At 41.8% G+C, this 23,006-nt stretch overlaps 1 protein-coding gene across 1 annotated transcript in view; it reads right to left on the bottom strand.

Annotated features, from left to right (window-relative positions):
* npc1 (Niemann-Pick disease, type C1) overlaps window positions 1–23,006 on the bottom strand; it is a 33,843-nt gene that overhangs the window by 2,534 nt on the left and 8,303 nt on the right. Inside the window, exons 3-22 of the mRNA XM_080194759.1 lie at window positions 22,428–22,534; window positions 21,083–21,243; window positions 18,209–18,376; window positions 16,309–16,558; window positions 16,144–16,220; window positions 15,561–15,931; window positions 15,017–15,243; window positions 13,130–13,230; window positions 11,983–12,085; window positions 11,700–11,889; window positions 11,148–11,330; window positions 10,940–11,054; window positions 10,569–10,696; window positions 10,050–10,181; window positions 7,349–7,438; window positions 7,070–7,260; window positions 6,092–6,207; window positions 5,259–5,388; window positions 1,493–1,693; window positions 564–795 (exon numbers count right to left, since the gene is read on the bottom strand). Coding sequence (XP_080050885.1) covers window positions 564–795; window positions 1,493–1,693; window positions 5,259–5,388; window positions 6,092–6,207; window positions 7,070–7,260; window positions 7,349–7,438; window positions 10,050–10,181; window positions 10,569–10,696; window positions 10,940–11,054; window positions 11,148–11,330; window positions 11,700–11,889; window positions 11,983–12,085; window positions 13,130–13,230; window positions 15,017–15,243; window positions 15,561–15,931; window positions 16,144–16,220; window positions 16,309–16,558; window positions 18,209–18,376; window positions 21,083–21,243; window positions 22,428–22,534 — 3,273 coding nt within the window. The remainder of the gene's footprint in view (window positions 1–563; window positions 796–1,492; window positions 1,694–5,258; window positions 5,389–6,091; window positions 6,208–7,069; window positions 7,261–7,348; window positions 7,439–10,049; window positions 10,182–10,568; window positions 10,697–10,939; window positions 11,055–11,147; window positions 11,331–11,699; window positions 11,890–11,982; window positions 12,086–13,129; window positions 13,231–15,016; window positions 15,244–15,560; window positions 15,932–16,143; window positions 16,221–16,308; window positions 16,559–18,208; window positions 18,377–21,082; window positions 21,244–22,427; window positions 22,535–23,006) is intronic.

Here is a 23,006-nt window from a genome sequence, read left to right as displayed (position 1 = left end):
TATTTGAAGATCACTACACAAGGTGTTCCTACAGCTATGGTTCTGAGTTACTAGCTTTGCTTGCATGGGACAACTGCTTCATTTGACAGTTAATGTCCAACAGATTGGTGGTGTGAAGTTGTCCACTTCAGATAGAAACAAAGCACAAAGAGGATCTGGATGTCCTCCACACCAGTCAGGTGAAATCAAATGCACAGGTACAATGAGTGCAAATAGCACATTAGCCTTCATTGCAAGACTGGACCAGTATTCACTGAAGTTGAGGGGATCTGGGTGAAAGTGTACAAAAATGGAGGCAAGTGGACAAACCAGATGCAGGGATGTTTCCTGGGTGGTGTCTGGGAAAGAGTGGTCTGAGTCTCAGGATATGCAGGTGACTATTTTGCCTTGGAGATGAGAAACTTCACTCAGTGGAATCCATCACAGAGGGCTGTGAAATCAGATTAAAAGATGTGGGGATAGATCACATGGCAGAGGGAGCCAGCCATGATCACAAGGACTAAAATGGCCAACTCTTGTTTCTTGGAGCATCAGGAAATAACTTATTGTAATTCTCCACTTACCATAACCAGGTTTACTAATGAGACTGCATTCAGGCTGATGTTCCACAACCACATAACTCCAAACATATTGGTGATTATCATTAAAATTGTAATGCAGATGATGACAGCAGACCAGACTTCACAGCCCAGCAGGATAGTGGTCACAATAAACACAGCTCCCAGTGATATACAGATGTTGAAAACTGTATCTTTCACTATTGTGAAATATTGTTCATAAAAGACATAAAATACACTGAAAAAGAGAAGAATCCAACATTATGTTCTGTTCTCCACAAGCCTTCTTTATCCAAAAAGACATTTTATCTATATTCAACTTTAAGCATTTCAGAAGCAATGATCAGTTAGCTGAGGTACTTTTGCTGGAGTGTTAGCAATTTATATCTGAGTTGAGAATTTTGTAGTCTTGACTGGAAAGCATCATTGTGCCTCTATCAAAACCCACCCATTGTTATCCTGGTTTTCACCTCCCACCCACTAGTGTCTGTAGTCATCACAAAACATAGGAACAAGAGCAGAGCACAATCCCTTGAAGAGGATTCCATCATTCAACTAGATAGTGGCTGATTACTATGAAATTCATTCTGGACTTCCTCACCAACTGCTTGAAACATTTCTAAGAACAGTTCACCAAGTTAGAGATGAACTTGTGTTGATCACATGTTGCTTGCCACCAACTTCTGTTCCAGAAAGTCAGAAGCAGTACAAGATACTAGTAATTAGGGAAGTGACAACTGATCTGCTTACTGAAAGCTTCTTAGCCTTTTGGCCAAGAGTTGTATCAAGCCCAAGGTGGGATGCAATGCACTGGTTTGTTTGTGGGGACCATGAATGGAAGTGGATGGTCCATTGTTTTTGGTTAAAGCCATACTCATTTAATAGATGCTAGTCTTTTGGTAAAGAGGAGGAAGTGGCCATGAGCAGAAGTTTACCTGTATGGAAAGACACGGTAGCCTTTGTGAGAAATGCCCATGGATTCAGTTATGTTTTCAGCAAGACTACGTGCATTCTCAGCAGCAGCAATGAAATCAGCAGATGTTTTCAGTACAGTGTGAAAAGTCATAAAATAAGTGGCTCCCACAGCTGTATTGTTCTCAAGTAGGTTCACTGCAGAGCCATATGCTGCATGACCCCTACAGAGGGGATAAAAAGTTGCATTAGTTTTCTAAAAGTACATCTTTGAATTCTTACAAAAGTGGGATATTCAATGTCAAGCAGTTGACTCAAAATGGGGAAGTATTTCCCACAACCACAACAAGCTGTATTTGGAATAGAGGTCACATGTACAAACAGCTATCAAATATTTTGCCAGTGAAATTGGGAGGGTGGGGAGAAAGCCAGTAATATTTCAAAAATGGAAAACAGCATGGTTGAAGAGTTCTGTGGTAAGGTGATGACCTTTCATATCACTAATTTATGAGGCAGCATGTTGAGTGGTTAGCACTGCTCCCTCAGTGCCAAGGAGCTGGGTCACAGTCATCTAAATGTTCTCCTTGCCTGTGGGTTTCCTCCTGGTGCTCCAGTTTCCAGTCTGAAGTGTTGGAAGGGTCCACTGGCCATACTACATTCCTCTCCCTCAAATGTTCTTGAATAGGCAGTGTGTGTGGTGTGACTGGGCAATTTTCATAGACACTACAATGAAGCTGCTGTGACACTAAAACCTATAAATTCAGAAACTCAGCTAGGTGTTCTGAGGACCCGAGTTCAAATCCCATCATGACAGATGGAGTTTTGAATGCAAGTAAGGATCTGTGAAACCATTGTTGATGTAAAAACCCAACTAGCTCCAAAATGGCCAGCCAGTTATCAAATTTGGTACAAGTCAAGGGCAATGAGTGCTGGCCAGGCAGTGATGTTTGTGTCCTACAAATATGGAAGTTGGATTAGTCAGGAGAACCAATGGAGTTGCAAGGGAAACAGTCAGGTACATTTTACACAAAAAACTGTTCCCACGAAGCAAGGCTTGTATTTGAAGTGAGTGTTGGTTTTTCATAAGTATCAACTCAACCATGAAAACCAGCACTGTTCAAAGACACACCCAATAGTTCAAGCAAAGTGGGCAAGATCTGCAGGACTACTTCACCAGGAGCTCTGCCAACCATGATAGTAAACATTTGCTAGGAAGCTTCATTCCTTCATAACATGCAGCAAAAGGAATATTGGCATTTAGAGCTAAAAGAGAATATAAAAATGGTAAGGAACTATTGTTGCAACTATAAGACTTGGTGTGGCCACACCTGGGAGTATTGTGCACCATTTTGTCCCTGTATTTGAGGAAATGTTTAAAGTATACTAGTCACAATTAAGGCTTACATTACACTGCAATAAATTAGTGAAATTTCCCTAGATGTAGTGGCATTGGAGGTAGTTCATTGGAATTCAAGAGATAAGCGGTTTGTTGTGAGAAGAGATTGAACAGTTTAGGCTATACTCTGGAAAGATGAATGATGAAGGAATACAATATCAAGGGTAGGAGTCTTAGCTGGGTTGAAGAGCAGAGGGATCTTGGGGGTCCAGGTCCACAGGACTCAAAAATCAGCCTTGCAGGTGGAGGATGTGGTCAAGAAGGCATATGGTGTACTGGCCTTCATTAATTGAGGGATTGAGTTTGAGTCAGGAGGTAATGCTGCAACTTTATAAGACCCTTGTCAGACCCCACTTGGAGTACTGTGTGCAGTTCTGGTCACCTCACTATAGGAAGAATGTGGAAGCTATTGAGGGGGTGCAGAGGAGATTTACAAGGATGTTGCCTGGATTGGGAGGCATGCCTTATGAAGATAGGTTGAGGGAGCTAGGTCTCTTCTCCTTGGAGGGAGGGATGGATGAAGGTTGAGGTGCCCTGATAGAGGTTTATAAAATGAGAGGGGAATAGATTAGGGTGGATTCTCAGAGGCTATTTCCCAGGGCTGAAATGGTTGCTATGAGGACACAGGTCTAAAAAAAGTGCTGGGAAGCAAGTACAGAGGAGATGTCAGGGGCAAGTTTTTCCACTGAGGGTGGTGAGTGAGTGGAGTTGGCTGCTGTCAGTGGTGGTAGAGGTGAACTTGCTGGGAAGGGCACAAGGGCACCCTGCCATTCAATAAGATCATGGCTGATCTGTTGTGGCTCAGTTCCACTTTCCCACCTTCCCCATAACCCTTAATCTCCTTGCCTATCAAAAGGCTATCTACTTGTGTCTTAAATATATTTAGCGAGGCAGCCTCCACCACTTCAACAGGCAGAGAATAAGAGATTCACTATCCTTTGAGTGAAGAAGTTCCTCAACTCCATTCTAAACTGCGCCCCCCCCCCCCCTTTATCTTGAGGCTGTGCCCTCTAGTCCTACTGTCCTGAGTGGGAAGAGCTTCTCCACCTCTATCCTATCCATCCCATTCATCATCTTGTCTCAATGAGATCTCCCCTCATTCTTCTAAACCCTAATGAGTACAAGCCTAGTTTATTCAGTTCAACCCTCAACTTGTGGGCTGAAGGGCCTGTTTGTGCTGTAGTGTTCTATAAAGGGTAGCAAATTTAAATATAGTTGAGGAGACTACTTCTCCTAAAGGGTAGAGAATCTGTGGAATATGCTACCAAAGTGTGGTGGATTTGAATAAAAAAAATTGAGGAATAGATTTAATTGGTAGTGGGTTGAAAGCTTACAGGGTGAGAAAGGATGCAGGAAAATGGGGATGAGGAGCACATCAGCCATGATGATTGTATGACAGTGAACTTGATGGGTCAAATGGCCCAATTCTGCTTGTTAATTTATGATGTGGGAATGCCAGCATTGGACTAGCGTAAACACAGTAAAAAGTCTGACAACACCAGGTTTTAGTCCAACCAATTTATTAACCGAGTCTATTATCAAATAAATCGGTTGGACTAAAACTTGGTGTTGTCAGACTTTTTACTTGTTAATTTAGCCATCACTGGTTAGGTCATCCATGTGTTTTTATTGCTCGTGTAAAAAGTTAGTGAGCCACCCACTGCAAATCAGTTTTGTCTAGTTAAACCGAGAGAGTGATAAGGGAGTTCCAGGCTTTTTGCCAAACTGAAGGAATTGCAATATAGTTTTAAGGCAGGAAAGTGTGGGGCTTGGAGGGGAACTGGCAGATGGTGTTTCTGTGCATCTGTTGTCCTGGTAGAGATTGCAAGTTTGGAAGGTGGTGTCAAAGGAGCCTTGCTGCAGGGTATCTTGTATATGGTGTAGTGGATGGGAGCACCAAACAAGCTTACTTTTGAAACTGCATTCATCCAGTCAAGTGGTGAGCATTTCACCACATTGGAGTTATTGGCTGCAAGTTTCCAACCTCTGGCCTTTATTTGTTTTTGTAGCCAATGTTTACATGGCTGGTTCAGTTCAACACCCCCAGATGCTAATAGCTAGGATTTAGTGATGGTTATACAAACAAAGGGAGATGGGTCATTGCATGTGGTCAAACATGCCACTTATCAGACCAAGCTGTTGTCCAGGTCTTCTGCATATGGACGGACTACTTTAGCCAAATGATTCTTTAAATGGCAAGTAGATGAAGCCACCAAATTCGACTACCTGCAAGTTAAACATTTTTGCATTCAAACCTGCCAAAAGAGTTTTGTAAAGCAATTGTAGCTAGTTCACAAGCTCTATTGTAGGAGGTTTGCAAACAGTAAAGGACCAAGTCATTCTTAAATCCAAATCTTAATCTTGCTAGAAGTACAAAGATTGTAGTTCCTTACCCTTTGCCACATTTTGGACTTGGATTGTCAGACAGAAACATGGGGAGAAAAGTCATGAAATCTTCTCCATAGGGCCTTTGTTTTCCTTCTCTAGTGAGTGGACGGCAGTGGACACATGATGAATTGTCAACTATAAGAGCACAAAGTGTGTTAGTTTGAGTTGAATCAGCAAGTTTACACCTGGAGCATCTCAGCCAAAGTTTAACTCATCCAAAGTGACATTAGGAACAGAAACTTTAATCTACCCAATGCCTCATGTTCCAGAAACATTCCCAACCTGGTGATCACCCTGTTGACAGCTCTACAATGCTGTTGATCAACTCCCATTTAGCCACTCAAATCCATAATGAAACATGGAGAATGGTTTTGCAATTAAAGTTTGTTTTAGGTCACAAGGAGGCTTACATTAATACTGCAAAGTTACTGTGAAAATCCTCTAGTTGCCACTGGTGCCTATTTGGGTACACTAAGGGAGATTTTAGCATGGCCAATCCACCCAACCTTCACATCTTTTAGACAGTGGGAGGAAACCTACAGGGAGAATGTGCAGAGTCTGCACAGACAGTGACCAAGCTAGGAACTGAATGTGAGTCCTTGGCATTGAGGCAGCAGGGCCAACCACTGGCCCTCCCAGCCTTAGTTGAAGGGATTTGGAGCAAGTTTGATTTCCATTGCCTTGAAGTGCATTTGGATATTCCCTCAAGTGACCATGCTCTATTTTGTTAGATATCCTATTGTTCTACACTCCCCTCCCAGTGCATATTGTTTGCCTCTAGCCCAAATTATATTTGGCCTACACAGTCTGGGTATATCATAATAGAGTAGAATGTCACCTGATGCATTGCAGAACTTCTCTGAAGTATTGTACACTCTGCAGCAAGAGGATTGTGGCTTCACCCAGTCAAAGTAATCATCGATCCATGATGAAGGAGGAAAACCAATTTTTGTGCTGAGGGAAATCAAACAATTATACTTCAAACAAAAAAATAAGGGTATTATTCAAATCACAATTGTTACATCTTAGGCCATTCAGCCTGTCTGCAAAGCATAGGGTTCCTATTTTTAAGAACTGGACATCCACCTGATCAGGTCAGTCCAATTCTACCACACTTAAGACATCACAGCCTTGGTGTGCAAAGGAGATTTATTGGAAATGGTATGAGGATTTCTGTAATGCCAGTTATCAGAAAGGACAGCAGAACTAGGAGGGCACAGCCTCAAGATAAGGAGGGGCAGTTTAGAATGGAGTTGAGGAGGAACTTCTTCACTCAAAGGGTGGTGAATCTCTGGAATTCTCTGCCCATTGAAGTGGTGGAGGCTACCTTACTAAATATATTTAAGACAGGTAGGTTTTTGGTAGGCAAGGGAATTAAGGATTATGGGGAGAAAGTGGGAAAGTGGAACTGAGCCACTTCAGATCAGCCATGATCTTATTGAATGGCAGGGCAGGCTCAGAGGGCTAGATAGCCTACTCCTGCTCCTATTTCTTATGTTCTGTTCAGTACACATTGCCTAGTAAACAAGATTTAGCAGACTGCAATTCAAGGTCAGAATAGATTGTTTAATTAAACACTTCATAATCCAGAAAATAGTCCCTGCTGGGATGTGATTTGTCACCACAGCTGGCTGGCAGCAAAACCATCTGAGTGGACCAGCCTGAATATTCTGTTGATGACAATGGATCTTTGTTATTAGGCAGTCACAAAACAATTGCACTGCTAAGTTTAGTATGTTGGATACGAGGAGGGGGCAGCATGACTGGCAATGACTAAAGGAAAACATGCAATTAACAAGGTGCACAAGGAACGTACTAGTTGTCCAGCAGAGCAGCAGTGTAAATTTGTTGGACAAGAGAGTCATTGTTACAGCCAACCCCACCACACACTGTATTCTGTCCTTCTAGAGAAGTGTAATTATGTCCTTCTTCAATCACAAAGTAGACAGGAGGGCCTGCATGCAAGTACTGTGCCATTGAATCAAAGTAGTGCAACACATATGAGTCCTGGGAAGGAAAAATAATCCTGTTATCTGAATTGTACTATGCACAGCTGCTGAAGGAACAATGAATGAATCTCAAGTTTTGCACTTACATCTGGCATTGAATAACTCTGATTCAGTCCAATCTCAACTTTGTTTAATACTGCAATACTGAATGACAGGAGACCAACAAACACTGATATCTAGAGATCAAAGTAAAATTCAGATCAGTGCCAACAGCTTGAGAAAAGCAAAAAAAGTACAAATACTGCCTACTGATTTGAGCCCCACATTCTAACTTCAAAATTTAAACAAAGACAATGGTCTAAGCCAACTGCCATTTATTGTAGATGATCCAATTCTTGTAACCAGTTCACACTGTCAAGATTTATAGTCACAGCTCACCACTGAGTGAGTTCATTTGTATACTCAGACTGTGTCCCCTCCCAGGAACTTCCTGCATCCAGTGAAATCCTGTTAGATTAACTTTCTACAATGTATTCAGGTGTGGTTTCACTAAGGGCCTGTATGATTGCAGCAAGACATCTGATCTGTACTCAAATCCTCACCAGACCAAACCATTTGCCTTCACCTACATGTTTACTGGTGAATTGTGAACGTAGCCCACTCTCTCAAACTAGCCTTCCATCCACATTTCTCACTGCCTCAAAAGCAACCAGCATAGTCAAGGACCCCACAGAACCTGGCTGTACTCTTGTTGGGAAAGAAAGATACTAAAATCTGAGATCATGTACCAACTGACTGAACAGCTTCTCCATGCTGCAAGACTGACTTGTATTAAGTTAAGATCTGGGCTTCCTCTAAAGATTTGTTCTTCAATCTATAACTAGGTAATCTGCCTTCAGTTTTTTTTTGCTGCTAATGTGCATAACCTCATTATACTATAGAAAATTACAGTTTGAAACAGGCCTTTTGGCCCTTGTCTGTGCCAAATTTTTTTGCTTAGTCCCACTGACCTGCACTTGGACCATATCCCTCTACACCCCTCATCCATGAGCCCATCCAAGTTTTTCTTAAAAAGGGACCCTGCATTTACCACTATCTGGCAGCTTACCACTGAAGCCCCCCTAATATTCCCTTTAAATTTTTCTCCCTTCACCCATGCCCTCTGGTTTTTTTCCCTCCCCTAGCTTCAGTGAATCAAGCAGTCTTTTTCCACTATCTATACCCAAAATATTACCTCTATCAAATCTCCCCTCATTCTATGTTGCAGGGAATAAAGTCCTAACCTATTCAATCTCTAACTCAGCATCTTGGCATCCTCTGGCTCACCCCCACCCAGCTTTGTCTCATCTGCAAGTTATATTTAGTTCCCCCAATATATACTGAACTGGGGTCCTAGCACTGATCCATGCAGTACCAACTAGTTATTCCTGCCATTTGGAAAAGATGTTGGTGGAATGTTGCAAATAAGCCACATCTGCTAGCTTCTCCAACATTAGTTACATCCTCAAGGATGTCAGTTGTCACATTCCTTTTCATTAATCCATGCTGACTGTCTGATCCTGACACCTTTCCCCCTCCCCCCCACCCCACCTGCTATTAAATTTTAGCATGGACTCCAGCATTTTCCCTGCTATCAACATCAGGCTGATTTGTCTATAGTTACTACTAGGAAGAGAAAACAGGGAACTTTTTCTGGAATCTTGGTGACCATGAATGCATCCACTTCCTTCAAAGTGGAATTGGGATGCAGATCAAGTCCTGGGAAATAATCAGCTTTCAATCCTAATTTCCTGTTACTGGTTTCCCTCAGTTACAATATTCCTGGTGTTTTGGTTTTCAGGGCACAAAGTTCTCCATTATAAAACGCCCCTGTTTGACTGCAACGTACTACTTTTTCCCCTTACACTATTAGAAGGTTCCCTGCAAGCTTTTTTCATTCAACCCCCTGGGCCTCCTTTGGTAGCAGTTTGGCCTTTGGCAATCCTCAGTTTTCCTTGCCCAATTTGTATCCTCTTCCTTCCTTGGGTCTAATTTCCTTGTAAGCCATGGTCTTGTCATTTTCCCCATTTTGTATTAGACAGGGATGAATTGTTGCAGTTCACCCATTGATCTTTTACCATTGCTATGACAATAGCAAAGGCAACTTCACTGCAATGTTAATGCAAGTCTACATGTACCACTAAACTTATGATGTTTTTAAATAACATTCCCCATCCATCATAACTAACTAGTTTCTTTTTAGATTGCAACCACAGTCTTCATCTTGAAAGAATTTTATGTTATAGTCACTTAGCCAAGGAGCCTTAGATTACAAATTATTCTTTTCATTAGGCAATACCCAGTCTAGAATTACTTGTTCCCTCTGATTGGTCCAGAAAACCATTCTGTACACTACGAGTTACTCCATTGATTTGTCACCCATGAGATGTTCTTTTTAATCACATGCATTGTTTGTTTAATGCCATCTCAGTTTTTTTTTGGGGGGGGGGGGGGGTGGTGTCTATATACCCACACAAGGTTTCTCCACCCCTTGCTGTTTATTCTTCCCATGGAGATTCTACCAATAGAGAAAAAGGTTTACAATATTGAAACAGGCTAATTAGCTATTGTGTTAACAAGGCAACTCCACTTCCCTTACTAATACTATTGGATGTTTAGTTCCCATCTCTGGTCACCCTGCAGCTGTCTCTGGACTGTACTTCATTTAAGTTTAAAACTTAAACATTTCAAATCAAACTGAGGGTCAAGTTAGAACAGTAACCAGCCTCCTCTGCTTTTGGATTTATCAAACACTTAGTTACAATTTGTTAGAGCTGTCCAAAGTCCATATAGAACCCCAATACTTACTACAGTGGGTCGCATCCAGTTAGTTAATAGAAATGGTGCATAAATGTTTTTGAAGCCTCTGAAGAGGAGTTCTTCTGAATGATCGCTAACTTTTTCTTGTTTCACACAACACACAATATCCATACGATTACTCTGCAAGTGTAGAATACATTTATGTAGCACCTTTGATACCAAACCACAAATGATATCTGAACAGGTGATCAAGTTAAGAAAGCTGCACATCTGGAGGGAGTAGTGAGAGGATTTAGGTAGGCATAACAGCTGTAGTAATTGAAGGCATAGCTATCAATGGTGCTGCACTGGAACATTTGTTGAGGGGAGATATGCAAGTGGTCAGAATGGAAAGGGGGGGCTGTAGTAGAGAGATAGGGGCATGACATGGATCTGCTTTGAGAACTCGTTACTATACTGGGAGCCAAGTAAAAGGCTGAATGAAACTTGGTTTAAATATGGGATAACAAAAAGGGTGAAAGATAGGAGGCTGACTAAGGGAGCCCATGCCAGTGGAGACTCACTCACCTCTTGTCGCTGGACATCCAGCCCAAAGAGACTTACAAAGCAGGTTATCTGGAGTATGAAATCTATAAATACAGCCATTCCTGCAAACATGGAGAATGTGCGAACTGCTGGCATTGTTGATAAAGAGCCTGAAAAAGAAAAAAGTTATGAAATTACAATACTAGCCAAACTGTGCTCCAAATGAATACTTAATCTCCCTTAAATAGATATCCTTTTATGCCAGTGACTGGAAATGGTAGTGTTTCATGAAATCAATTAAGTTGCACATACAAAGCTAATCCATTTGTATTTTGAATTGTGTATGAACAAAGATTTGCAACATTTCCTCCACTGTAATTCCCCCCAGAAAAAACAAATAAAGCATCACATACCCAGAAAGAATGCTACAGTCTCAGAAAAGGATGAAAGGAATATACTTGGTGCTATCTCCCCCAGCACTCTGCCAATCTGTTGGTCAATTGTTTCGTTCTGTAAACGTTGGTCTCTCTGAAGGGGGAAGAAAGATTTGTACTTCATGCAAACAATCAATCATGTGGGTGTTAGTAAAAACATTATTGTGCCTGAAAATATTAACAATACCCGAAATGTCTGAACGATGATAAAGATGTTGTCGACACCAACTGCCAAGACCAAAAAGGGGATGACTTCAATCACAATCAGTGTGAGGGGGATACCGGCATAACTGAAAATCCCAAGAGAACAGGCCACAGAGCTCAGGACAATGACAATACCAGCAACTCCCAGTGAAATCTTAGAGTCCACCTACAAAAGAGATTGCAAAGAGACAATTAAAATATCCAGGCCTCACTGAGGAGTTGCTCAGTTTATATTTCAGTCAAGTATTTGGAAAACTTCAATCTTTAATATCCTAGAGTTAAAAAGAGGACCAAGTCTCCTGATGTGGAGTGAAAAAAGTGAATATTGTGCTCCTCATTTAACAACCCTTGGTTCATTACCAGGAGCTCATGTTTTTAATTGTACAAGCCATTAATGTCACTGCACTGCATGCCCCTGCCACCACCACCTCCTCCCCCCCCCCTCCATTAGCATGGCTAGTCTTTCTCCAGCCCAAAAAAGTTTCAATTGCAGCTTTATATTCCCTTATTAAACTGTGCATTCCAGTTCACCCACCATGAAAGTCCAGCAGCTCTTAATATGTCCCAGGGAAATGGAGATGTACAAGAACATTATAGCATAGCTAATGATAATTGTGTTGATGTCACTGTTACTCTCTCGATTTATCTCATCTTCAATGCTCCTCTCAGCAGAGAATGAAATGGTCAAGTTGGACTCATTGTAATTTTTCAGAAAATCAATAAATCTGAAAAAAAAAAAGAGACATCATCCAGTGTTCCACAAACCAGAACAAATCTAATGTCTTCAACCAAGCTGGAATGCAAAAAGGATTACTTACACCTTCTCCCAGGCTAAAGCTTTGTTTAACTTTTCAGTGTCATTGTGATAATTATTAACAGGGAAAGTGATCACCAGTGCTGTAGCATTGTTATAATCATCACCTGTGGGATCAAGTGGTAAGAATTAGCTTCTACACTTCAGTTATTCATTTCTACAGCATTCCCATATCCAGTAAGCAGAGGGTGTTTCTGTTCCAAAGTAGCATCAGCTTGGGAATGTACATACAGTTTAAGGAAGTACAATTTCCCTTTACCCTGCACTTCTTTTGACACAAGTCAAATGAGCAAGATGCACATGATTTAGCAGCTAGCTTGTGATCTGATTTTCCCTGCCCATGTGAAGTCATTAAGCAAGCAAATGTAGAAAATCTGGCATTGACTCAGCAACACCATGCAGAGAATCCAGATTAGGTGAGTGAATTATGTAGAGCAATCCCTACTAGTTTAGTGTGGTTTGTTATTGTTCACTTTTGGAGTCAGACAAGTGTTCCACCTGTTGTGGATCCAGAGCAATTCTGGACACAGGCAAAATATTGCTGTATCCACAAGATCTGGGCTACATGTTCTTTAATAATCTTCAACCAAAGATTCACTGGCCCTGACCTCATTACAGCTTTGGTCCAAATATGGATAAAAAGGTTGAGATTAAAGTGACTGCCCTTGACATCACAGCAGCATTTGATCAAGTGAAGCATCAAGGAGCTGCAGTGCTAGAGTGTGAGTGTGGAGAAGGACTCTGTATCCATATGCAAAGCCTGAATAATATTTCAGTCTTGTGCCAGGCAAACAGCATTTCAGAGAACTCTATGGATTATCCATTGTGGCTACACAGGTTAGGAAATACTGAATGCAACTTGCCTGACTCCCAAAACCTATCCATGATTTACAAGGCACAAGTCAGGAGTAATGAAATACTCACTTATCTGGATGAATGCAACTCCAGCAACAGTATAATCAAGTACAAGGCATTTAGTGAATGGGCAATAATGCTGGCCACCACCCATGAGAAATTGCTCAGCTCAAACTGACTATAATGGTTGCCTGCTAATTAAGCATGAAATGCTACTGCTTCTCAGCAATCACCCTGCCACTCTGTAGCAGTTAGGGCAGGGTTGGAAACAATTTGTTCCTGCAAGACTTGCTTACCATTATATCCTCCCAAAACCAGCCAAGGAAAAACTGGTCCACCAAATGTGCCCAAGCAGGGATCGTGAAGCATAGTGGTATCATTCAGTGAAGCTGGAGCCCTGTTTAAACAGAGTTTAAGATTAAATTTAGTTTCCTGCATGGCAACATTGAAATTACAACTGTGATCAATGTTTGCAGTCAGACCAGATCACCATCTTATTGGCTTGTAAGCAAGCCACATATACATGACCACAAACTTCACCACAGGAAGCCTGCTAGTATAAAATGTTTTACACCCTCCACTGAAACAATTTATTCAGGGCTCAAGCATGAAAAAAAGTTGCTCATCTGAGTAAGCATTGAGGCTAGGATTTTCCTTTAGCAGAGAGAAGACTGAGAAAATCAGGTGAGGGGATGGCAAAGGTGTACAAAATTGAGGGACAGTTTTCCTTTAGTGAAGGATCAACCATGGGGCAGGAGATAGAGGGATTCTGAGAAAAAGGCCTTTTCACCCAGAGAATGCAGAATCAGGAACTCTGCCTGAAAGGACAGTAAGCATAAGCCCTCAACATTTAATGTCATAGGTGCTAGTACAGATATGGGCTGAAGGGCCTCTATTGTAACTGACTGAAGTACTAGTGTGAAGTTGCAAATCAAAAAATTGAAAATTATGTTCTAGTTTGTGGGATAAATATTGAAGCTAAAAAAGGACAATGTCAAATTCCTACACTCAGTGGCATGCATTTGGTGTGGAACAAGTGATCATGTCAGCTTGAACATGGCATGGTGGCAGAATGGTTAGCACTGCTGCCTCAAAGTGCCAGGGACCTGAGTTACTGTACAAGTTTTCCTCCCAGTTAAGATGTGCAGGTTAGGTGGACTGATCATGTTGAATTGCCCCTAGTGTTTTTTGGGGGGGGGGGGGGGGGGGCAGCAGTGGTGGTGGGATTAGTGGGGTAATGTTATTAAAACAGGAATAGGGCCTGGGTGGGATTGTGGTCAGTGCAGACTTATGGGCTGAATGGCCTCCTGTATTGCAGGGATTGAATCCTGTGAGCTCCAGCAGCTGTGTGGAATCATGTTGTAGCCTAGGTGTTGAAAAAGGAGAATGCAGTTGATTAGGAAATTGCACATTGTGGCAAGGACCCTCTACAGAAGTAGAAAGATGCTTCTCCTGGAGAGGATCATTCACTTGGTAATAAAGTCTAGTGACTCAACAGGCATGAAGTGTACATCAGATTTAGCCAGTTCCCCTCCATGGTTCTGCACATTTAAGGTTACTGAATCGCTTCAACCATCTTATGTGCAGTACAGCCTAGAGATCACAAAAAAAAAAACCCAGCAGCAAGCATCTGACTGCATGGTGTCTCAGCTCCAGGGACCCATGTTCAATCCCAGTGTTGCACATTCTATGTCTGTGCAGGTTTCCTCCTGGTGTAAATTGCCCCAAGATATAGGTTAAAGCAATAGTGGGGTAAGAGTTAAAATTTAGTCAGTTAATGCTTACATAAGTTAGTGAAAATCACCTAGTCACCACTGACACCTGTTCAGGTCAGTGCACCTAACCAGCACATCTTTGTACTGTGGGAGGAAACCCATAGCCAGAGGGAATGTGCAGACTCTGCAGTGAGCCAGCTGACAATTGAACCTGGGTCTCTGGTGCTGTGAGGCAGCAGTGCAAATGACTGCTACCCATGGTGTTATGGGTAAGCCTGGGTAGAATTGGTGACTCAATGGCATACTGTAGGGATGATCTATCTTCTGGAATTTTTAAAAAAAAAGCAATCTCAATATCCTCAGTATCACATTCCCTGCCAGTTGATCTTATGGTTAAGCATCAATGTTGCTGGCCAGGAAGTTGAACACAGGATATCCTTAGAATAAGAGCTGGTGGTGGTCACATACCGAGTGCAATACAGGAAGTGGCTATGGTAGTCAGCATAGACAAAAAAGTCATCACCAACAGAATGATCAAGGACAGCATGACTGTTTTGGAAGTAGTTTAAGACACTCAGTATGGTACAGTTGTTGTTATATGGAGCCAAAGGTGCCAAGCAGATGTCCTGCAGCTTCACAGTTTCATTCTTGTAATGAGCTTCCAAATCTTGAATAGCATCCTGCAAATCCAGTACCTAAAAATACAAGATACTTAGGTGATAAAAGCTCCAAGTTATATTGAATCTTGTTTGTTATTCTTGCGCAGAAAGAGCAGACAGCTTAGAGGAACACTGATTAGAACTTGTACAGCATAAGTCAGCTAATGCCTTCAAAGAACCAGCCAGTTCCAATTCCATTCTCCCTGCTCCTTCCCACTTCTAGAGAAGGCTTCAAATCAGAACACCACACCATGTCTTTCTAGTTTTGGAAGTGGTCTTCAGGTTATGACCCTTCTGCTAGATTCCAATGAGGTCCAGCTTCCTAGTGTTAGCTAAATGATTCCAAAACCAACCTGATGCAAGATGTCTTTGTCCAATGGAGGGCCAAATGGCACATCTGATCCTGATGGATAAGGAGAGTAGTTGGTCCAAGAGCTATTGGGAGCTGTAATAATTAGCTGCTCAGTACGGAAAAATGGCCCAAAGTGAGTGTCAAAATAATACTTCTCCTTGCGAGCTTGGCTGGATGGTGCAGACCAGATTTCAACTGGGTCAGTGGTGATTTCCATGAATACCAGACCAGAGCTGCAGATTCCAACTGCAATAACAGTCAGCCCAATAATTAGAGCAGGATTTCTCACACAGTAGGACCCCCACCATTGGAACAGATCACGCAGGAGCGCTTCAGATTTTGCACCAAGCTGTTCACAACAAGATTTGTTATCTGAGGAGAAATCAGGAAGCAAATTGTCAAGAGGGAAATCTCTACCTGTTTGAATTAAAGGAAGAAAAATTGCATTAATGGCAGAAGCAAGCCAATATGATCCACCTCATGAAGAACCAGCTATACAGACATGGTAACTTCATGGGGCAGCCATTCCCCACCCCCATGTTGTCACATCACTGCCACAATAAACAGTAAATTGAATAACCTACCTAGGTCATAACTGTTGACTGAATGGTTTGCACTGGTATCAATTATTGGAGCATATTCAGAAGCAATGTGTGTTTTTCTGTTGAATAAAAAATTAATTTTCAGACAGCAAGAAAAATGTAAGCATTTAACATACTCAATTTGTGGAATTAAAGTAAGATTGTTACCTTAAGTACCACATGCTGATGACTGCTCCACCAAAGACAGCCAAGAAGATCAGATAGGAGATCCACATTATAACAGCCATAGCATCCAAACCAAAGATAGTCCATGGGATAGGTAGTGGTGGGGGAATTGGTTTTGGGCCACAGACTAGTGAACAGTCCTGGCAACTGCAAGGTGGGGAACCATCATCTAATGTTTCATTGCAACCTTTGGTTTCATTATTCATGGGGATCATTCTTCCAACTGGATGATCTATCAAAAGAAAACTCTGGTACTGATACAAGTCACCACCACTATTACAGTTTAATATAGTGGAAATCTTGAGGACATTATATGCAGTGGACAGTAGGGAACCTGTGGATGTGGATTTCCAGAAGGTATTGACAAGATGCCACACAAAAGGCTGCTGCACAAGATAAAAGGTGCATGGTGTCACAGGTAGTGTATAGCATGGATAGAGGATTGGTTAGCTAACTGAAAGCTAAGTGGGGGTAAGTGGGTGTTTTGATTGGCAGTGACTAGGTGTCTCAGGGATCAGTGTTGGGACTGCAATTTACACAGCATTTAGTTGCAGACCAAGTATTGTGTGTTACAGATGATTTGATGAGTGGCAGAACAATATAGGTAGAGAATAGGCAAGAGTCTGGCAGATGGTGTACAATGAGGTCATCTAATTTGATAACAGCAAAATGGATTTAAAATTTAAAAATTGCAACATGCTGCAGTACAGAGGGACCTGGGTGGCCTTGTGCCAGAATCTCAATGAATTGGTTTGCAGGTAATAAAGGCAGCAAATGGAATTTTTTCCTTCATTGCTAGGGGGATGGAGTTTAAGTGGGGTTATGTTAAAGCTGTACAAGGTGCTGGTGTGGCCACATCTGGAGTACTGTGGTAGAGTTTTGGTATCCTTACTGATGATATACTGGCACTGGGAGATGGTGCAGAGGGTATTCACTAGGTTGAATTCTAGACTTAAGGGTTGGCTTGTGAGGAGAGACCAAGACTATACTCATTGGAATTTGAGAATATAAAATTATGAAGGGAATAGATGAAAAATAGGGAGGTTATTTCCATTGGTAGGTGAAAACTAGAACTGGGGGCACAGCCTTGAAATAAAAGGGGGAGCAGATTTAGGACTGAGTTGAGGAGGAACTTCACACAAAGGGTTGAGAATCTGTGGCATTCCCTGTCCAGTGAAGCAGCTAAGGCTACCTTGTTGAATGTTTAAGGCAAGGATAGATAAATTTTTGAGCAGTAAAGGAATTTAGGGTTATGAGAGTGAGCAGGTAAGCAGAGCTGAGTCCACAGATCAGGCATGATCTTATTGAAATGGCAGAACAGGCTTGAGGAGCAAGATGGCCTACTCCTAGTTCTTAAGGATGAGAAGTTCTGAATTTTGACCATTTAAAATCTTTGCCTAATACACAAGTGAAGAATGAATCAATATTCCTGACTCCCTTCCCCCAATTCAATTGTCTCAAGCCAAGTAACTGATGTTCCAAGGTCCCCCTTCTAAATCAGAAGATCCAGACAGGTCAAAATCCTGGAAATCCAAGGATGTACCTGCACTGGTTCAACTCTCCCTTCAAGTTTAGGGCTTACTAGTGACACCCAAGTCCAATCTGGTTGGATCTTCAGCCTAATAAGCCATGTATTTTTGAATTACCAATTGGAGACAAACATTGATTAACCAGTTCTTTCCAAAGCAATTCCTATGTTCAGAATGCTGGTCAAATACACTTGAGTAATCAGTAACTTTGTACAGGATGATGCAACTTTTTTTTTAAAAAAAACACAGCTATTTGCTTAGGCAACTACTGGTTCAAATCACAAGTGTGATACATCCTTTGCTAAAGATTGATCAAAAATATTTCTACATTACACTATGTTGCAAAGGCTTACCACTGAAGATGGGAATAATGTTGAAGGGAGTCTGAGCATTATTGGTGCTGCACATGTACTGAATCCAGTTGGTTGCATTACAGTCCTTCACATCTTTTCCACAAAGTAGCCCCAGAGCCTTGTCATTACTTGAAGGTGACTGAACATCTTTACAGGCATTATACATAGCTATAAAGAAAAAAAATTCTTTCAGTAACTTTGTGGCAGTGTCAAAGTTCAAATTTGAACTTGTATTTTAGCCCTTTGAGTATGCACATCAAGCTGATATTAGTGCTGAATGCTATGAATACTTGCAAGTGGATCTTTTCTAATCTCAAGATTCACTTGATGTTCAAGCCAGCCAGGAGTGGCAGATACCACTTAGCTGTAGTTGATGCATGACTGGAAACCAATCTGCAGTCAGATAAAAGCCTTCTATTTGAATTTATTGAAAATTGTGCACAAGTGAGCTCACTATTGGATGCTCAGATGCCCATTCACCATAACAGTAGTACTCCATTTTGTCAACCCACTTCCTCATCCCAAATGATTAGGAATGTGGACTCAATGAAAAATGCATTGCAGAGTTAGACTGGACAGATTCAGTCCCCTGCTTGTAGAGTAAATGAGCTTCATAGCAGCAGCACAAGTGTAAACTGCTATCCTAGCAGGAAAAAGCAAAGGTCCTGCTGGATGTTAACACTTGTATTGGTATACCAAGTATTGTTTCTTATGTACTAAGGAGACAATGCATATAGGAAATGAGTACAGAATGTAGTGTTCTGGTCAGTGTAGTGTTCCTATTTTCAAGGAAGGGAACAGGGGTAGCCTGGGAAATTACTGACTGGTGAGTCTGACCTCAGTGGTTGGTAAGTTGATGGAGGATACTGAGGGACAGGATTTGTGAACATTTAGAGAAGTTTAGTATGATCAGAAATAGTCAGCACGGCTTTGTCTAGGGCAGGTTGTGCCTTAGAAGCCTAATTGAGTTCTTTGAAAAATGTGACTGAACACAAATGAAGGAAGAGTGGTGGATGTGGTTTATATGGACTTCAGGGCATTGATAAGGTCCCCCACACAAGACTTCTTAAAAAAAAAAAGAGAGGGCATGGGATCCAAGGGGCTGTTGCCTTGTGGATCCAAAGCTGGCTTGCCTGCAGAAGGCAGAGTGGTTGTGGATTGGTCTTTCTGCATGGAGGTCAGTCGCCAGTGGAGTGCCCTGGGGATCTGTTCTAGCATCCTTGCTGTTTGTTATTTTCATAAATGACCTGGATGAGGAAGTGGGGGGATGGGTTAGTAAGTTTGCTGATGACAAAGATTGCTGGAGTTGTGGATAGTCTGGAGGGATGTCAGAAGTTGCAGTGTGACAGATAGGATGCAAGACTGTGGAGAAGTGGCAGATAGACTTCAACACAAATGTTTAGTGGTCCATTTTGACAGGTCCAATGGGATGAAAGAGTACAATATCAAGGGTCAGACTCTTAGCTGTGTTGAGGAGCAGGACCTTGGGGTCCAGGTCCATAGGACTCAAATCAGCCTCAGGTGGAGGGTGTGGTCAAGAAGGTGTATGGTGTACTGGCCTTCATTAATTGAGGAATTGAGTTTAGGAGTTGGGAGGTAATGCTGCAACTTCATAGGATCCTTGTCAGACCCCACTTGGAGTACTGTGCAGAGTTCTGGTCACCTTACAAGAAGAGGTGGAAGCTATTGAGGGTGCAGAGGAGATTTACAAGGATGTTGCCTGGATTGGAGGCATGCCTTAAGATGGTTGAGGGAGCTAGGTCTCCTCTCCCTGGAGAGATGAAGATTGAGAGGTGGCCTGATAGAGGTTTACAAAATGTTGAGGTATAGGTAGCCTCCAAGAATCCACAGGGCTATTTCCCAGGGCTGAAAATGGTTGTTACAAGAGGACACAGGTTTAAAGGTGCTGGGGAACAGGTACAGAGATGCCAGGGGCAAGTTTTTCACTCAGAGGGTAGCAAGTGAGTGGAATCAGTGGTAGTAGGAGTGAACTCGCTGGGGTCTTTTAAAAGACTTCTGGATGAGTACATGGGACTGAGTTGTAGATAGACCTGGTAGGTAGGGATATGATTGGCACAACTTGTGGGCTGAAGGGCTTCTTTGTGCTGTAGTGTTCTATGTCATAGACAGGGTGTAAAGAAAACTTAATGCAAGATAGGAAAGCACTTTTGAGTGGGCCTCAGATGAATGTAGCTGGTACTAGGGGGCATAACCATAAGGTTCATGATGGGAGATAGAGGGATGTCAGAGGTAGATTCTTTACTTAGTGGTTGGGTGTGGAAGGCACTGCCTGCTGTGATAGTGGAGTCAGACACTTAGGAAGTCAAGTAGTTATTGGATAGGCACAATGGAACACAATGATAGAACTCTACAGTGCAGAAAGTGGCCAGTCAGCCCATCAAGTCTGTACTGACCACAATCCCACTAGGCCCTACATATTATTACCCACTAATCCCTCTAAGCTAACCATCTAGGGACACTAAGGGGCAATTTTAGCATGGCCAGTCAACCTAACCCACATCTTTGGGCTGTGGGAGTGGGATAGCTTGATCTTTGGTTCAGACATAGCTCAGCACAACATCTAGGGTCAAAGGGCCTGTACTGTTCAATGTTCTACATTCTAAATGTCTGATAGCAGCAGGGAAGAAGCTGTTCTTGAGTCAGTTAGGTGACCTCAGACTTGTTTCCTGATGGGGTCCTTGATTATGCTGACTGAGGCAGTGGGAAGTGTAGAATTACTACATGGTATCCAGTCATTAACCAGGCTGCAACACTGAGATTTTACTACCAAAGATTGTCAAGAACAAAATCCCTCATTTGTCTGTCAAAAGCATTCCTTTATTCTAAAAAAAAAACAAAAATTGGAATTCTCACCATTTGCAAAACTTGATCCAATGTAATACTCCACTTCAGTGATGCTGGTCTGGTTCTGAACATATGCTTCGAATTTGGTGGCATTCAGAAACAAGCTTTGAGCAGGACTGCAGGTTAGTTCACAGTAAAAGGTCATGAAATTGTGAAAGCAAGATGGACACCTGTAAGACAAAGATGGAGGTTAAGTTTTTGGTATGAAGGAAACAATTTCCTCAGCCAGAAATTAGAGAATCTGTGGAACTCTGCCACAGAAGACTTGAGGTCTGGTTCAGTGTCTTTAAGACATAGATAAGAGTTCTGATTAGCAAGGGCAAAAGGCAGGAGAATGGGGATGAGAAAAATACCAACCATGATTGAATGGCTGAGCAGCCTAAATATGCTTTTATGTCTTATAGCTGGATAAATCCTGTTTTCTGTCATTCAGCCTTTGAGTTGTAAGCTGCCTTGGTTTCATATCCCCAAATACCTTTATTCATCTGACAATTTATTACTGAAATTTTCAATTGACCCTTTGGAGCCTTTAGCATGTTTTTAAAGACAGGGAGGGAAGGTTTGATTTCCACCACTAAAGTTCCAAAATCTACTAGGCTCTAAAGATTGTCATCCTTCAATTTTCTATTAAAACTATCTTCATTTAATTTTGAGCCACAGCATTCTAGTGCATGCTGCACCCCCGAGGCCAACAGATTCCACAAGTTATGTGCCTGGAATTGAATAACATGGGTTTAACCAATGACTGTTCCTTCACAGGGTGGGTACATTGGTTCAGAAACATTTGCAATTCTTCAAGAAACTGAAACAATTCTGTCTTGTGTGGATAAGTGTCATTGCTCTTCAAGAAGAATTCAATAGCATTACAAAATCCCTCCACTTAACATTCTGGGGGTTACCACTGAGTAGAAGTGGAATTGGACAAGCTATGTAAATACTGTTGTTACATATTGGAAGTGTGAATTTAATTCACTTCTCACTTACCAAAGTCTATCCACCATCTATAGGACAAGCCAGGAGCATGATTGAATACTCTCCACTTGCCTGGCAAGTGCTACTGCAACACTAAGAACCTGGACACAGTCCAGGACAAAGCAACCCAGTTGATTGGTACATGTAGATGGGGTGCTATTGACAAGTTGCACTGTGGCAACTTGGCTGCTTTGACAGTATCTTCCATTGCCTTGAAGGACAAGGGCACCACCACCTACAACAATGCTCACATCAAGATTAAGCACAAATTTAAATTACTCCTTTAAGGAAACAATAACAATCCTGAAGGAACCTCAAGGTTATACAAATACATGCTTGGCTTGTATCTGACCATATTTTAAGCAAAAGACAGACTGGATACCTGGACAAGAACTGCAGTGGTAGCTGCATATTATCTTTAAGTGTATGCAGTTGTTGAACATCACAGCAAAGTTCAAGATTCCCATAGTGAAAATTAGGGCACAATTCCTAGAAAGGACAGAGAGTTAGTGATGGCATCAGGGCACAATTTAAAGTTACAGCCCACAAAAAATCCACCACAATTGTAAAATGCACAGTAATTATTGGCATGATTCAGGGCAATGCTTAGAACAAAGAATGGTTTTATATTACTAATGATACAACCAGCTTTTGCTCATTAAAGATCAAGTATTTCAGAAATGCTTGTAATAATTTGACAATTAGGTGATCAAAATGTTTATGGACACAAGTGGAGAGAATTCTGGTGACCTCATTACAAGAAAGATGTGGAAGCTATTAAAAGGGTGCAGAGGAGATTTACAAGGATGTTGCCTGGATTAGGTAGCATGCCTTATGAGGCTAGGTTGAGGGAGCTAGGTCTTTCCTCCCTGGAGAGACAAAAGATAAGTGACCTGGTAGAGATTTATAAGATTGAGGGGTATAGATCAGGTGGATTCTCAGAGGCTATTTCCCAGGGCTG

This window comes from Carcharhinus amblyrhynchos, chromosome 8 (assembly GCF_965287045.1).
Source record: "Carcharhinus amblyrhynchos chromosome 8, sCarAmb.v2.hapA, whole genome shotgun sequence".
In the NCBI taxonomy this organism is placed as follows: domain Eukaryota; kingdom Metazoa; phylum Chordata; class Chondrichthyes; order Carcharhiniformes; family Carcharhinidae; genus Carcharhinus; species Carcharhinus amblyrhynchos.
This window is presented reverse-complemented; position numbering and strand designations above follow the sequence as displayed.